Source organism: Patella vulgata, chromosome 6 (genome assembly GCF_932274485.2).
Source record: "Patella vulgata chromosome 6, xgPatVulg1.2, whole genome shotgun sequence".
Lineage (NCBI taxonomy): Eukaryota > Metazoa > Mollusca > Gastropoda > Patellidae > Patella > Patella vulgata.
The window spans coordinates 58066720-58084949 of NC_065884.2; the positions used below are offsets into that span (position 1 = coordinate 58066720).

The 18230-nt window shown below is 36.0% G+C and overlaps 2 protein-coding genes across 8 annotated transcripts in view; one reads left to right on the forward strand and one right to left on the reverse strand.

Moving 5' to 3' along the window:
* Positions 1–18230, forward strand: part of LOC126824902 (condensin-2 complex subunit H2) — an 88677-nt gene that overhangs the window by 27322 nt on the left and 43125 nt on the right. Inside the window, exon 1 of one of the 4 annotated variants that reach the window (XM_050554333.2) lies at positions 12531–12657. The exons of the other annotated variants lie outside the window; for them this stretch is intronic. Coding sequence (XP_050410290.1) covers positions 12652–12657 — 6 coding nt within the window. The 5' untranslated portion in view covers positions 12531–12651. Of the gene's footprint in view, positions 1–12530; positions 12658–18230 lie in introns of those variants that run through there. 4 annotated transcript variants of the gene reach the window in all.
* The window catches only part of LOC126824906 (GDP-D-glycero-alpha-D-manno-heptose dehydrogenase), a 51605-nt gene continuing 44422 nt past the window's right edge, over positions 11048–18230 (reverse strand). For 2 of the 4 annotated variants that reach the window (XM_050554340.2, XM_050554336.2), the window contains exon 2: positions 11048–12124. In XM_050554340.2, the coding sequence (XP_050410297.1) occupies positions 11124–12107 (984 nt within the window). In that variant the 5' untranslated portion in view covers positions 12108–12124 and the 3' untranslated portion in view covers positions 11048–11123. Of the gene's footprint in view, positions 12125–12336; positions 12352–14651; positions 14795–18230 lie in introns of those variants that run through there. The other 2 variants (XM_050554337.1, XM_050554342.2) reach the window with 2 other exon arrangements.

Below are 18230 nucleotides of genomic sequence, written 5' to 3' on the forward strand. Positions count from 1 at the left end.
GATCACTTCAAAAAACCTTGTGGATGCTTTAAAGGCTAATGTTAATGTCACGAGGCGAAGAATCCTATTGATTTTCAAAGATTTCTGATAATTACTGCCAAAGTTATGGCCCTTGATCACTTTGAAAAATCTTGTGGACGCTCTAGAGGCCAAAGTTAATATCCGATTGACTTTAAATTTATACACAGTGTTTAAGGTCATGAGACGAAGAAGGCTATTGATTTTCAGCGATTTCCGATAATTACTGCCAGAGTTATGGCCCTTGATCACTTCAAAAAATCTTGTGGACGCTCTAGAGGCCGGGGATTCGAAACCACGCCAGTCGACTCAATGACAGACTTTATGATACAGCGCGCGCACGCTAACCATCCAGCCATCCAACCCCCCATCTTGAGACGAACAAGTATATTGATTTTCAATGAATTTTTATGACTTGGAACAGCTAAAGTTTTATAAAGTTCTGCCCCATGCTAACGTTAATACTGTATCATGGGGCAGAACTTTATAAAAACCAAACAAATTCTAATGGTTTTCTGAGTTGTTGCTCTTAATCAGATTTTAGTGTATTATAAATGTTTCATTACCGAAAAAAGTAAAAATATGCGACAACTCTTGTTGACTGCCAGGACGATTTAGCTGCTGTGGGTGTATGTTTCGTTACCTGGCAACCTATCTTTTTATATGCAGCTACATCATATAAAAACTATTGTTTTTATTTGTATCATTGTTGTTATTTTTGCACGCTTTTTAGGAGAAGTACACATTCGACTCAAGACGAAAATACACCAATATTAGACACCAAAGGAAACTTTTTATACGCCCACATTTTTATGTGGACATATTATACGGTTGCCCCGTCCGTCCATTAACATTTTTATACGTCCACATTCATAATGTGGACGTATATTGCCGTCGCCCCTGTGTGTGTCTGTGTGTCGCCTACAGGCCACAATTCTTAAGTGTTCATCTTGAAACTTTACATACTTATTCCTTATACCCTAAGGATGATCCCTATTGTCTTTGGTGCATCCCCGAACCCCAGTGGCAGAGCCTCGCCCATTTTTTGTATTTGTTTGTTTGTCGTCTACAGGCCGCATTTCTTAACATATCATTTTGAAACTTTGCATACTTATTATTTATACCCTAAGGAACATTCCTATCATTTGGGGTGCATGCTCAACCCCCAGGGGCAGAGCCACGCCCATTTTCTTTTTGTGTGTCTGTGTGTCGCCTACAGGCCACAATTCTTAAGTGATCATCTTGAATCATTACATACTTATTCCTTATACCCTAAGGATGATCCCTATTGCTTTTGGTGCATGCCCGACCCCCAGTGGCCTAGCCACGCCCATTTCTTGTATTTATTTGTTTGTCATCTACAGACCGCATTTCTTAACGTATCACCTTGAAACTTTGCATACTTACTCCTTCTATCCTAAGGAACATCACTATTGTTTGTGGTGAATACCCAAGCCCCAGGGGCAGAGCCATGCCCATTTTCTTTTTGTGTGTCTGTATGTCACTTACAGCCTTCAATGCTTAATGGACCCTAAGCCTGACCTCTATTATTTTTGGTCCATGCCCGACCCCCAGGAACAGAGCCACGCCCAATGTTTATGTGCCTTTTGTGTCGCCTACAGACCGCAATTCTTAACAGATCCTTTTAAAACTTTGCATACCTATTCCTTATACCCTTGGTGATTGCCCAACCCCCAGGGGCAGAGCCACACCCATTTGTTCTTAGTGTTTCTGTGAGTTGCCTACAGGCCATGATTTTTAATGGATTGTCTTTGAACTAAGGATATGCATTCCTTAAGGACAACAACTGCATGTCCTGACCCTCAGGGGGCGAGCCACGCCCAATTTCTGTGTTTATCATTTATAAGCCGTAATTCTGAATGGATCAACTTGGTACTTGGCATATGTATTCCTTATAGCCTAAGGGCGTCAACTATTCATTCTGGTGAATGCCCCGCCCGCCAGGGGCAGAGCCAGAGCCACGCCCAATTTTTGCCTGTAGCGCCCAAAGGCCACAATTCTGAATGGATTATCTTGGAATTTGGACATTATTTGGTATACTTATTCCTTATACCCTAAGAATGGAAACTATTGAGGTTGTCATTTCAATAACAGGGTGGTACCTATTTATATTGTTCCATATCCCACCCCCAGGGGCAGAGCCACACCCATTTTTTGTATTTATCGTCTACAGGCTGCAATTCTGAATGGATCATCTTGGAACTTTTCATATTTATTCCTTATACCGTAAAAACAGCAACTATTTATTTTGATGCTTCCCCCGACCTCCTGGGGCAGTCTCACACCCATGTTTTTGTTAGTATTTTGTCTGTAAATTTGGCAAAACAAACCCAATGCCTAGCCTTCTTTGCCTCCTATCATATTACAGCCATCTCATATTTCATTCTCTTCATTTTAAAAAGTACCATATCAATCAAAGCTGGAATGTGGACGTATATTGCAGCGTTAGCAATGCTCTCGTCTTGTGTTTGTAGACACTCTATAGGTCACAATTTTGATCAGATTTTGACGAAACTTGAAACATGTTGTGAATTTGCATCTTGCTCCAATTTTTTGGTTTATGGTTATGCACAGGAATAACTATATCACAATTCATTTGTTGATTTTATGTCGAGCACTGGATACATAGGTTGCAAACATTGATCACAAATAAAGTCATTCTCTACTATCTCAACCCCAAGAGTTTACAGACGGAAACCCACAACATCATATGGCTACATTTCCCACCTGTTAGAATATGCCTGGTGGTCTATATGATTTCTTCACTGGGAACTCTGAATGATGTCTGTTTTCCAACCTCTCAGCCAAGGAGGCTGTGGTAACATCTTTCTGAGAAAACGAAATACTGTCTTCATCAGGAACTCTAAATGATGTCTAAATAAACTTAATCATGCTCGTTCTTATACAGAGGATACGTGCATGACTTACGTACTGACCCCCGGGACAGTGGACATTTACACTTCTATGGCATTTATACCCAGTGCACTAATTCATAAAAAGAATTGACAGCCACTAGATAAGAGAACACGAAAGAAAAACAGAAAAAGTCTGTGCATTACCATGTTTTTATAAGGCATAGAATGAATATAAAAAAGGGGATGTACAGACTATTTTTCTCGTGTTCTCTTATCTAATGACATACAATTACTTTATTGAATTGTCAGGTATCCTCTTACAGTCCCATATAACAACTTTTGGTCTGCGAAGGAATTATTAGTGAGCAGAAATTCGGCCGTGTATCTGTTATCACTCGTCACATCAGTCAGTTATATAGAGGGATGACTCATGTTTTCCTTTGGCATTCGTCACTTCCGATTCAGGAAACCTGTATTACTCAGCTATCGTAGCAATGATCTATGTGTTAAAATTATATTTGGAATGTGTTTGACCATCTCTATCACATATGTGATAATGACTGGCACCAATATTGTCCTTTAAGGGACCAATCATATCAGTAATTGCACAGATTCAGGGTCATGAAGAGACTAGTCTGTGCGTGAAATCATGACAGACTTTTAAGGCAGATTTCATTGGATTCCAGAGAGATTACCATCTGAGTTCCTAGAGAGCAGACAGATTCTGGAAGGGGAAAGATGTCTATCAGCAGACTCACCCATCGAGTCTGGCTGGCTAGTGTTTGAGAATGACTTTAGTATTGTAATCTATACCATGCTTGTATCCATGTATCCGGCTATGATATATAAAATGTAAAAATGAACTGTTGCATTGTTATTCCTGGAAAGACAAACGTCTTAACTAACTGAGATAGACAAGAAGAAGTAATTACACAACGTGAAGGAGGAGCAAAGACGACAGGTGAAAATACTAGATGATCACAAGGCTTGTATGCACTAAGAAAAGATGCATGGGTCATATATAGGATGTGGGGACCGAAATCACTGGCCCGCTCTCAACGTCTGACGAAAGACCCATGGTGCTACACGACTTCAATACATTAACCAGAGCATCTTTTAGAGAACTTAAATAACCTCTTACAGTACATAGGCTCTATAGTGTACTAAACAGCAAAAAAAACCAAACGTTAATACGATTTCAAAATCAGAGAGGCACTTTAATCAAATCATTCTAGAAAACGACATACTAAATGGATCAAAGCAATTTTTTGTGAACAGTATGTTGACAAATTAGTGATTAATTTGTCACCATGGTCTGTCAGGACCTTATAATTATCTTTCTATGGTTGAATTAATTATGGGTTACCTTAACATTGATATAACATCTTAGAGCATATTTCTATTAACAAGCAAAATTGTCCGATCGGGAATATGCCCAATCGGACATCAAGACATGGTGAATAATATTCAGAATTCCAAAATTAATATAGTGTTCTATATAACTACCACTCAACCCCGATTATCGTTGATAATAGACTGGATTGATTAGGTAATTAAGTGATCAACATATTTATCGTGTTATACCGTCTGTACACCTACCTTGATTAACTGCTTAATCTGCCATGATTGACTGATTTAATCCTTTGTCGGACAATTCCTCAATCTAATCTTAAACAGAAGTCATTGCTTCCCCTTTGTCGGATTATTCGTCAATCCAATAAGAGTGATTATAATTTGAATCCACATGTTTACCCCCTGGTTTCTCCATTGTCAGACATTTTAAAATCGCATTGATGTGAGCTGACAGCATCTATAAACTAGTCATAGATGTCACATACTGTGGTATACACGCGATTGAGATGAAGGATGGAAAGAGTGGGGTGGGGGGAGGATGGCTGGAGAATATCATGTGATTGCAGCTGCTTGTGAAAAAGCTATTGCTTTGATGTCGTATCATTATCGCATAAACCTTTCTGACATGTATAGACCTTTCTCAAGCTAAATTCGAAAAACGAGGCTTGGTATACAAATTATATCGTAGTCAACAATTGGACGGTCTAGAGCACAAGTGATCTAACTACCAACCGTTTTAGTTGGTTGTTAGATCACTTGTGCTCTAGACCCTCCAATTACTAACTGATAATCTTGACTTTATTTATAATTATTCATATAGCAAATAATTTTAGTTCATAGATGGTATATATTTTGACTGCAGAGGAGGTGTGGCCCAATTTTTTTTTCCTTACCCAGCCCCCCCCCCCCCGGATTCCTGTTTAAAGAAGGTTTAATTATACATTCTCAGGAGAGTATTTATCAGGTAGTATTTCCGATAAGAGTATGACCATTTTGTTAAATATGGAAAGTAGTCACACCCAATGCTGGATTCCCTGAAAAACACACAAGACAAAAATGTAAGGTTATCCCTAAATGACAGCCTATCTCCTCTGTTGACATAAGGAGCGGTTTTTATGTGTGGATCTAATGACCAACAGTTGTGAGAACTTTAAAATAATTAAAGGTCCAAAAAGAAGCTGGCATAGGATAATCCAGGAATCTTTAAAGTGCACATAAGATGGGCAAAAAAACTTTTCGGTACCTATAGCCAATGGTTACTATAAACACTTTATGGCAAGTTCACACCAATCTGATTAACATTAATTTATCTGTTAACGCTTAAGTATCCAACACCCCAAAACACTTTTCAATTTTTCAATTACAACCTTAATCTGGTTGATTGTTTTGTGACGTCACAGAGACTACACATTGTATATACATTATCTATACAATATATAACTGTCTGTACAATATATTACTGTCTATACACACCACCAGTTGACAAGTGTCTATTGATGGTCCAATTAACACATGTCTGGCCTAATCATAATCACCAAATTATCGTTTTGCATTGGTATAGATTAGACATTTGTGATTAGAGTATTTTAGAGTGAATTTAAAATGCTGTATCATGCTGTAGATCCATTTAAGTTGCTTTTGTTTAAATAGGCCACGTGGCAAATGAAGACGATCCAAGCAATTACAGTACACTTCAGGCGGAAGTATGAAAATAGTCCTTGTGGGCGTTTTTTCCGCTCAAAAATCGCGGTGTTTTACCCATATACACTCCGCGGAATTAGAGACGGTCTGGGCGGAAAAAAGCCCGCGAAAATATAAAATTCGCGGTGGATTATCGCCCGCGAAAATATTAAATTCGCGGCGGATTATAGTCGGTGGAAATATCAAATTCGCGGCGGATTATAGTCCATAGTGATTTGAAATAGTCAGAGTAATTTAGTCCATATTGCCACAACGTTATTAGAAAGAAACAAATATTTAATGGAACGATATCACGAGTATACATGTATTAGTCGTTTTAGTTCACCGGTAATTCATAGATATTCATAATACTCTTTTCAAATTCCGTTTTGATTATTAACTAAAGTGTACCAATGTATTATTGTATTCATATCCTAAAATGTCCGTTATGTTCTATTCATTTATAATGTACATCTACATCGGTATTTAATTCGTGAATCACACCATAAAGCACAGACACATAGCAATTTTCTATGTCATTAGTTGATCCGACAAGCAGACAATGAAACCATGTTTCGTGAATTCTGATAACAATGTCTGAAAATGGACGACAATAAACATATATAGAAGGCAGCGATTTGCACGTGGGTGTTTTAAAATATGCTGTATTTTATATACTGATTGATTATCCGTTTTAATTATGAACAACAGTTTAACGATATTCGTAGAAATAAACGAATTAGCATAAATTGCTAGGAAGGAATATTTTCTCCTTTAACGGTAATTCAATTAAAATGACGATTCGGCTCCCAACGTTCAATATATACATGTACTTTATGTCCCCAAAATTAAAAGTCATATTGGATAGAAGCTGGAAGATTGTTTACTTATTTCAGTTTCGTATTTGACTTTACAGATTCCCCATTCCCCACACTGCAAAACAGATCAACACGTCAAATCGTTTCAGTTACAGGTATAAGGCTTAAAAATATCATGTCTTAAATAGCCCCTTCAAATATTTCTTTTTATACTTTAACTTATAAATGCAACACACAAACTGCTTACCGTATTTATACAGTTGACGATAAATATCCTAAATAATAATCCGGTTCGGTTTCTTTCCAATAATTATCAATGAACATATCGAAGAACCTTTAATAAAACACCTAACAACCAGATCTTATGACTGGGATCTTGTCCGGACAGAACTTAGATTAATAGTAACTGATCAAAGAGTGAACATCAAACAGAACAAAGGAAATTGCCTCACAAAAAAGCATGCGTTAGTTATAAGGGATGATTTGTGTGCCAAATTAAAAATATTATCACCGACAGGGGTTCACTAGTCCGCCGCTATAAGAAATACTATAATGTGGGTATCAATAAACCTAACCCTAACTCAACCCTAATGATAGATATCGGTGGACTAATGAACCCTAACCCAACCCTAACCCTAAATAAAGATATCGGAACCCTAACCTAACCCTAATTCATCGTAGCCTGTTAGTAATTTAGCCGTGACAACCGCACCTATTTAGTGTGAAAATCCAGTTTGTTGGCGCCCCAATTGTAATTATTCTTTATTAATGAAGTCAACTATTTTGGGTAATGATTACTTACTGACAATTCAGAATTAAAGTATTGTCTACAAGACTACGACATGGTAACAATTTGTTGTTAAAGGGGCTTCTATTATAGTCAATTATCAATTCCCTTTGATGACACGTGCGAATTCACATAATTTGGAAACTTGATTGACAGTATGCATTGACTCAGACTCTTTGGTGCCGAAATGAATAGGTCATCATGGTATTATGTACATGTTTGCGTCAAGGTTGACGTTGACTTCTGGCGAGGTGTGCATTTAATTCATTTGTGATTTAAATCCGAAGATATAATACTTCAGGTGTGATTTACCGATTTACAATGCATTGTGAAACTTATTTGTCAGAATGGGAATGGATATTTTAATGGACAAAACCTTTCGCCCACGGTAAGACCAACATCTATGTGTATAAATTTTGAATGTCTTAAAAATGTCGAACATATTGATGAAGTAATGAATCGTACAGCCATAACTCTGTTTATTATATTATATAAAAGCCTGCAAATTTTTGATATTTGTTATATTTTCAATGTAAGACAGCAAAATCTGCGTGTCTAACCGTGTTAAATTAATCTTTTTTTGCATGCCGTATTAGCTGATATTCGACTACGATATGATGACTGCGGTGCAATTGCACTATAAATAAACCTAGCTATTTTAAAACATTTACATGTACGGATGTGCTGACTGTACATGCATGGAAAGTCCGACTTAAAGGGGCACGGTGCGATATAAGGGATGGTTTTTGTGCCAAATTAAAAAAAATATCACCACCGGTTCAACGAATGATTTTAACAGAATATGTCACCTGCGAATATGATGATTAAGTATTCTTTTCACACGGCGCATACGCTAACCTTTAAGTCTGTGCAGATTCAAAAATTGAATTATCTTTTATATCCACATTTTTAAATCCCGAGTTTTATCGTAAATAAAATTAATAGAAAGTATTGTTTACAAGAATACGACATGGTAACAATTTGTTGTTAAAGGGGCTTCTATTTTAGTCAATTATCAATTCCTTTTGATGACACGTGTGAATTCACGTAATTAATTAGGAATCTTGACTGACAGTATGCATTGACCCAGACTCTTTGGTGCCGAAATCAAGGTATTATCCGACTGATACATGTGTTCAGCAAGGTTGACGGTGACTTCTGGCTATGTGTGGTTGAAAACAGGAGATGAAGGCATATATTACTTGTTCGGGTGTGATTTATCAATTTAAAATGCATTGTGTGACATATTTGTCCGAATGGAAATGGCTATTTCGATGGACAAAACTTTCGCTAACGGTAAGACCAGCATCTATGTGTGTAAACTTTGAAATTTTCGTAATTTGAATGAGTTTGAAATAGAAGATCGATGCAAGTCTTAAAAATGTCGAACATATTGATGAAGTAATGTACGGTACAGCCATAATTCTGTTAATTTTATTATTTAAAAGCCTGTTTGATTTTTGTTATCTTTCAATATAAGCCAGTAAAATCTGCGTGTCTAACCGTGTTAAATTAACAATCTTTCTTTTGGCATGCCGATATTCGACTACGATATCACTGCCGTTGAATCGCACGATAAATAAACCCATTTCAAACCAGCTATGGATGTGCCGACTGTACATGCGTGGAAAGTCCGACTTTTTAAAATTTCGCGGTGGGCGGCGGTTTAAAATAATCGCGGAGGTCGGCGGTTTATTTAAATTCGCGGAGGAATTTTAGAGCGGAATTTTGAGCGTGGCCAGAGCGGATTGATTGACTGACGTCCGCGATTTTTCATTTCCGCCCAGGTCGGACCTCGGGGAAATTTAGAACTTCCGCTTGAAGTGTACTGTAGTGCATTTGGATAACCCCGTAATTGGCCGTAATACTTGATATCTCAAACTAATCCCAAACTACAGAAATACAAATGTTGCCAGTCATTTGTTGATATATTAATTATTAGCTATATATAATAATAATAACCATTTCTATACACAAACAACAACTTTTATCGTAACTCCATTTGAAATTCACTGCAAATATAGAATTTTCCGATGACCATGCATAACAATAGATCATCTTATCACAAACGTTTATCCATCGAATAATTTATATTCTATGGTAGAGGGACTCTATCAAAAAGTCACAGTTTTAAAATGGGTGTCGTGAGAAGATAGGGTGGGACATTATAAAACAAATTCTAAAATCAGCGATGTAGCCAGGATTTGCTGAGTGGTGGAAAAAATATCTGCAGAGCGGAGCGAGGAAAAATATGTTTGGAGGGGGTGGGGGGGGCGTGGTCTTTTATTAAAATTCAACCCTTCTGGGTGTATTTTCAGAGCATCTGCTGCCTTTTTCATTTATATATTCAAATTTTTACCAAATTCACTTAATTATCATCAATGATACAGAGACTCAGCCAGGGATCTAAAAACTTTTTGACACCAACCGACCGAGCATAAAATTGCCCCACCCCACTCTGTTTCTCAGTTTTTTGTTGTTTTTTTTCAAATATTGCGTTATTACTTTGAGATTAAAAATTAATGTGATTCTTAAAACGTTTTTTGTGTTTTATTTAAGTACAGCGAATTATGACAACAGGTAGATATTGATAATTAAAACACGTTGATTTATTTGACTCTTGTCTCACGAATTACAACACCATTTACGACATCCAAACCTTTAACATTGGAGTGCCGTAAATTGGTCTGGGTTTTACCATGGCTTTGCCGTTTCCCGTGGTAAATTTCGAGCGCTGAGTTTTTGTACGTACAGAGAGAGGCGAAGGGGTTTAAATACGACTGTGCGGCTTTCTTCGATTTTTTCTTTGTGCTGGGCGGCAAAAAATAGTGACGGGCTCAAGCGCCCGGTGCCGCCCGGCGTGGTTACATCCCTGTAAAATGGATCTTAAATTAAAATATATTACAAAACAAATTGCTTTATTTAATTAGGGGATTAAGGAATCAGTCAGGCGTTAAGGAATACACACGCTGGCTGTATATAAGTAATTAAGGAATAAACATTCTGTATATGCATTCGGTCACTGAGACGTGACTAGCTTCTCATGGAATTAAGAGTGTTTTCTATAGTTGGCAAAGTCGTTTTTAATCAGATTGGTGTGAACTTGCCGTAAAGTGGATATATACTAATGTCCAAAAGAAAGTATACACTGTGCATTTTGTCGTTTTTCCATGGTATACAGTATTTGGGTAGAATGTCAATTTGTTTTACATTTTTAATTTGCTTAGAAATGTTGAGTTTGGACGCAAGAGACAAACTCAGTTATGCTTTATCAAATGTTTTTAATCTAAACAAACCTTATTCATACTTTTAGTGTGTATACTTTCTTTTGGACATCAGTATAGTAACCATTGGTTGTACGTACATAAAAGTTTTCTCACCCATCTTATGTGCACTTGAACAACCACTAGAAATTTGTTCAAGTTGAGTTGTACACCAATAACTGTCGTTATTATCTATGTACAATAGAGTCTATATCATTGGACTATAGAAATATTTAAATAAAGTAATAAATAAATTATTGTATCTTTTATTCAAGCTCACCCTTTATATAGTTTTAATAATAAAATTTGTTTTTTATTCATTTCTGTTTTATACATTTTTACAATTTTGCAATTCTTCTTCTTTTAGCATGGGCAATATCTTAAGAATGTCCATGATACCTTCCTCCACTGATATTGTGGATTGGAATCCTAAGTTTCGTATTTTCTCATAGCTGACTTCGTAGTCTCTTTTGTCTTGGTCTGTTCCAGTTGTATTCGTTGAGATTTTGCAAGACGGGACTTTAGACTGTATTATCTGTGCCACTTGAGCTTTCGTATAGTTCATTTTTTCGTCTCCAACATTATAAGCTTCACCTTTCATTACTTTATAGTTTTCCAATGCAAAGATAAATGCCCTGGCGGCATCTTTCACATGTAAGAATGTGCGACGGAAATGGCCCTCATACAGATCAAAACTTTTATTTGTAAGGGCTTTGTGGGTTAGATCGTTAACCAATAAATCTAGACGGAGACGAGGTGCAATGCCAAACACAGTTGCCAATCTCAAAGCCACACCTCCAGCTTCCAGTACAACCTTTTCTCCCCCTGCTTTACTGCTTCCATATAGAGAGATAGGACTTATTGGTGTGTTTTCCGTGCACATACCATCAATGGCCCCGTAACATGATCCCGTACTGGCGTAAATCAGTTTTTGATCAGAGGTCATCAGTTGTGTTATATTACTAGTACCATCAACATTTGTTTCCATAGCTTTCTGTGGATTTTTATCACATGCAGGGTAACCCACGATCGCCGCTAAATGGATAATACCAATCTTTCCTTTCATCACTGGTTTCAGTTCTTCCGGTTGACATATGTCTCCTGTAACAATGTGAAGCTTGGGATGAGAAGAGATGAATAGTAACGGTTTGATTCCCCAGAGAAATTTGTCAAAAACTGTCACCTCATATCCAGCCGATAATAACATGGGTACAATAGTCGTTCCGATGTATCCAGCTCCGCCTGTTACTAAGACATGACCATTTCCTTCTACTCCAACATTACTTCTGGTGTTCATAATACAAAACTCCATTTTTATCTGATTTCAATCTGTAATTAGAAACCTTTGGATGTAGAAATACATTTATTTAAGATGATATCTATTTATTTGTGACTGTTTAACAGATGAATATGTAGTAGATAGCAACTGCTTTCCAAGTTGTTGTTCGAAGTAAAAATCCTAAGGGTAGAGCCTGCAGGTTATATTTTGAATAACAACCGTTGAACTATGTTGACTTATCCACACAAACTATAATGATTACCCCCTAGTTAAGTAGTTTTAACCACCGCTCACCTAACAGGAAATTGGAATTCAAAGCATGTGGTTATGGGATTATTATTTCTTCAATATCAATCCCTAATGTATTTAGAGAAGGTTGATATCATGAATAGTTGCCTTACATCAAAAGGGGCTAGACGATAAGATCTGGAGGTGTGTTAGATAAACATGTCTATGTGATTAAAATTTGGGCTTATACTGTCATCGGTGGATCACAAAATCAACATTGGCATTTTAAAAGGCTATGACCCTATTCTTTTAAACCTTAAATGGGTCTAAAAGCACATGTTAATATAATATGAATGTATGTAAAGTGTTTTATATTGAATTTTAAAAAGATAATTGTCCCCCACTTTTCAAAGAAAGCAGGGGACTATTAAAATGGATCTGTCCTTCTGTCCCTCACTCTTTTTGGGACACAATAACTGTCCTAATTGAAGTAGAATGTTCAAACTTGGTGTAGGCATTTATTAGGTGAATTCCTTGATGGAGCTCGGCTAAGCAGAGATAAGCAATTTGATTGGTTGATGCTTTGGGGCACAATAATTTTGGTTCTAATTAAGTGAGAGTGATGAAACTTGGTGTATAGTTTCATTATATCAATACCTTGACTAAGTTTGATAATGAGCATTTTCTGCTCAGAATAAGCAGAGCGATGAGCAATTTGATTGGTCGATACTTTGGAGCTCGATGACTTTGTTTCTGATTGAGCGATAAGCAATTTGATTGGTCAAGACTTTGGAACATAACAACTCTGCTTTTCATTGCGGTAGAATGTTTAAACTTTGTGTAGATGTTCATTGGTCGATGCTTTGGGACACAATAACTTTAAAGGCTCAATACCACTCTTGTTGTAACTGAATAATATGTCCCAATCTTTATTCTGGTCAACAAATTGTACTATTTTACAATATTCCAATTAATTGATGATACAAATTTCATCTGAACACACCAAATTTAAAAAAATTGGAAAAATTCAACTAAATGATTTAAAAAGCCTGACGTAAAGCTTTTCAAATGTGACTTGGATTTAAAAATATTTTTGAACCCTTTGGACAAGTAAAATAGGATTTAATGGATAATTTACACAACAGGTAGGACACTAATACATCTAGTACTTAGAATAAGTCTATTTTTTTTTATTTTCTGGAGCTGTGAAGCCAGCAAGAGTGTTATTGTCCCTTTAATTCTTACTAATGGAGAGTGCTGGATTGTGACGGAGTTCGATTGTGAACATTTTCTGCTTAGACTAAGATACTTTTCAACGAGATAAATGTGAAATTAATTAGTATGTATCATTCATCTATTTATTTTGGGATTTCGGCTGGGGACATCAGGCCCACTGTTGGCTTATTTCTAATCAATTATGTTCGGTGAAATATGTGAACAGTTTAAATTGAATGGCAGTAGTTTCTACATGTTTTTTGTTATTATTTTGTTGTTAGTGAATCAACCATTACTAATTACTTCAGCATTGTCTTGTAGGATATGTTTTTATATGCCCACATGGAAATGTGGTGGTATATTGCCGTCGCCCCCGGCCGTCTGTCGGTCCGTCTGTCTGCAGTCCATGCGAAAGCCGTCGGACCGTCGGTCATTACCGATAAAATAGCTCTCGGTCCGGTATTTTCATCATGAATACCGGCCCAGTTGTCAGGAAAGATTCTGGACCCGGTTTACTGACTGCTGGTTGTATTAAATCATCGCCGTATTGGCACTGACTGACAGCACTTCGTGCACGGACTGTTGAATTCTCGTTTAATTTATTGTGTTAATTTCACTATTGTTTAAAATGTAAACAAAATCTTATCTCGAGTACGTACAGTGTAGCAGTCGCTATCGTGTGCAACGATAGTCGCGGGACACGATAGGCCTCGGTGTAATTTTACATGCAAAATTAACGGTTATATTTGTCATAAACAATCGATGTCAAAACGATATACTGCCACGATGTTATGAATGTTGAATATTTTCGTTAATAATACGGACGCGTTAGGTAAAGTTGTATAGTAAGAACACGCGTGTTGACATATTCTGCACGATATATGCGGTTACATTTCCAACCAGTCATGTAAAGCTGCATGTCTACTACATTTTGAAGGACACGTATGCATAAGACTATACATGTTTAGAGTGCATAGTTAAGAATTACTCTCGAATCACGGCAAAGATAGACTTTAAAATTGCAAACTATAACTGTATTTAGGTTACCGGTCTTACAAATAGAAATAAGACAAATAGAACTTGCAACGGGAGTCGAAAGCGCTTTCAAATCAGACATAAGAAGCTCGTACTTACCGCAAAAATGAAATGAACGCGACACAAGTCTCCGATGTCAGAGAATATTAGTAAAGTATAACCACTATCAAATCCACACAAATTTATTTTAGAAAAGAATAACTGTAGGCTCGATAGAAGAGTCTATTCTACATGAACCCCAAATCAATGGTAACTGTCAACTTGTATGTTGTCATTCTCGTGCAGATTTGTTTGAATAACAGAAATGTCCTGTGAATCAAAGATCAAAGAATACAATCGCACGTAGCCACTCTTTGTTGTTTTTATGCGAATTCAATTTATCTAAAAGGGACTCCGGCGCAATTTAAGGAATTATTTTTGACCCAATATTAACCATCGCCAATTTTTTAAATCATGGGATAAAGTCAATTAACAAACAATACGGGTCTACTTTATTACAAAAACATTGGTGAACTTACCATTTTGTCTAAAATCATAACGCTAATCAACAAACAATACTATTATTCTTTATTACAAAAACATCGGTGAACTATATTGTTTTTGTACATATTGTATTTATTTATTTGTTTGTACTATATGTTATACCTGATGAGTCTTAGGCTGAAAGGAATAAAGAATTTGAACTCGAACTAATCGCTGTCGGGATGGCGAACCAAGCTAGTTGATTATTAGGTAAATAAAACAATATAAACAACCAATGAGTAAAACTGATCTATTCTAATCAATTAAATAATATACAAGTCAAGTACCGGTATTACCTTAACCGTGGACGGGTTTGCTTGTGGACGGGTTAACGGACACTCAACTTACAAATATTAAATCATCGCCTTATTGGCACTGACTGACGGCACTTCGTGCACGGACTGTTGAATTCTCGTTTAATTTATTGTGTTAATTTCACTATTGTTTAAAATCTTATCTCGAGAACGTAGTACCGTATATTGAGCTAGTCTAGTAAGTAGTAGGCTAGGTTAATCCAGACTAAAACGAAAGTCCTTTTATTGTGTTAATAACATTGGCTTCTGGTAGACTCGATTGTCATCTAAGGGATTATATTTTCTTTGCGCGGTCTATTTATTGTTATCATTAACACAAAATGACAATTAAGGAAGTGTGCGAAAAAATCTTTATACAATAGATAATCTTTGTAATAAAGTAAAGTATTTTCCCCCTTATATATACTGTTTGTTGTTTTTCGAGTTTTAGGCCATTATTACTTATTTTATGCATATTTTTGGTATGAACTTTTTTGGACCAGTAAAATCTCATTCGGTCCAGTAATAGTTGGAATAATACCTGCCCAAATGTCCAGTAAAAAAAATATCATTTTGCATAGACTGGTCTGTCTGTCAGTCCATCCGTCCATCCATCGTCCACAATTTCTTGTGAACACTCTACAGACTACATTTATCATCTGATTGTTTTGAAATTGATATATGTTTGTTGCATTAGTGGGATGAAGAAGCCTATTTAATTTCAATAACTTCCGTTAATTTCTTCTGGAGTTATGGCCCTTGTTTCACTTTGTTGCACCTTGTGAATGCTCTGACGACAAAAGTTATCAACCGATCTGTATGAAATTTATATGCATGGTCTAAATTAGTAAAATGAACAAGCCTATTGAGTTTCAGCAAATTTCCGTTAATTACATCTAGGGTTATGGCCCTTGTTTCACAATGTTGAATCTGGTGAACACTCGAACGACAAAAGTTGTCATCCCATCTGTATGAAATTCATATGCATCATTTAAATTAGTGAAATGAAGAAGCCTATTGAATGTAAGCAATTTCCATCAATTACTTCTAGAGTTATGGCCCTTGTTTTACTTTGTTGAACCTCGTGAACGTTCGAACGACAAAGGTTATCATCCGATCTGTATGAAATTTATATATGCATTATTTGAATTAGTGAAACGAAAAAGCCTGTCGAATTTCAACAATTTCTGTAGATTACTTCCACTGTTATGGCTCTTATTTTAGTTTTTAGAACCTTGTGAACCCTCAAACGACGAAAATTATAATGTCATATGTATGAAATTGCCTATTAAATGCCCTTAATTACCTACAAAAGAATAAATATGTGACAACCCTTGTCGACCGCTCGGATGATTTAGCTGCTGTGGGCGTATGTTTTGTTGCCTGGCAACCTATCTTTCTATGTTCATTACAAATATTGCCTCAAACCACAGAGTACATGACTCATGTACTGATTTTAAAATGTTCATCGTACTTTTAAATAGATAATAAGGTCCTATATTTTCACTGAAAGATTACATCATTAAAGATACATTATGGGAGATATTTATAGAGAGTTGGCTATTCTTGCTATAACAGTTCAAAAGTAGATGATGAAAGAAGAATATATTGAAAAATTCAGTCAAATTACTTTATTCTGAACATAGTTATTGTTGTAATATTTGCCTAGAAATGGTAGCGAAATGTGTCTTCACCTTCGCCGAACGTTTGATTGACAGGCGTTAACTCCACCTACATATCTTGATTATCAAGTAAAGTTTTCAATGGCATACGGAAACGCTTTACAGCGGCCTCGCCAAGTACACTCTATCATTTAGCCTCGATCTAACTGACGTATTTTCATCAGGTTACCCCTTATCTGATTTAATCAATTAGTGAAATCCTATTTAAATCCGAGCTGTAGCCGAGCCATTCGTGGGTCTACAGAGTTGATTTTGGTCTTGTTGTTTAAATAAAGATCTAATTTATAATTTCTATAACATCTGAAGCCTAAATTAATACTTGCAATAATCAGATTTAGCTCTTGCATAATGCTTGTTTAATATTGATTGATGAAATGGACCAATATAGAAATGTATTTTGTGTTTTTAATTTTGAACATAATGGAAAATATAAAGTTAGAGATTTAGCTGCTTTAAGGGACGTACCTGCCTAAAATATGTACAGATATGGAGCATACATTACTAGAAGGTATTGATTACCGAACATATCACAAATCTTTTATTTCATATTTTAAAATTATTGGGGGGATGGGGGGTTGCTGGGCAAACAGAGGGCAGACCAGATTTAAGGCACTGACGACACTGCTTGTAGCAATGCTTCTGCCTGATATAATGTTTGCTTATTAGTAGCTTAGGTATTTTTATTGAACCATAGATAAACATTTATGTATATCGTATGTAAGGCTGGAAAATAATTTCAATAAATCAATACATCGCAATTTGTAAATTTTGTTGGAAATATTTTGTTTATCATTACAAATACCGCAATAATTCAATATATTATTGCCTTTCCTCCAATAATATTTTCTCAAATATTATTGTATTTTATTGAAACAAAGTATAAATCATAATTCATATTTCAGACTTCCATACTTAACACAGCTGTATTAAAGCATAAAATTTGTGTTTAACTAGAGCTAGACAATAAATTTTATATCACAATATGTAAATTTTATTGACAATAATTTTTTGATACTACAATATTACTTGCCTCTATCTCTCTTGAAAGAAAAATTGTCCTGAAAGTATTTATCGGGTGGTTATTTCTAATAAAAGAATGGCAAATTTGGTATATATGGAAAGTATAGACATCCAATCTTACTAGAAAAATACTGGATTACCCGAAAAACACCCATGGGGCA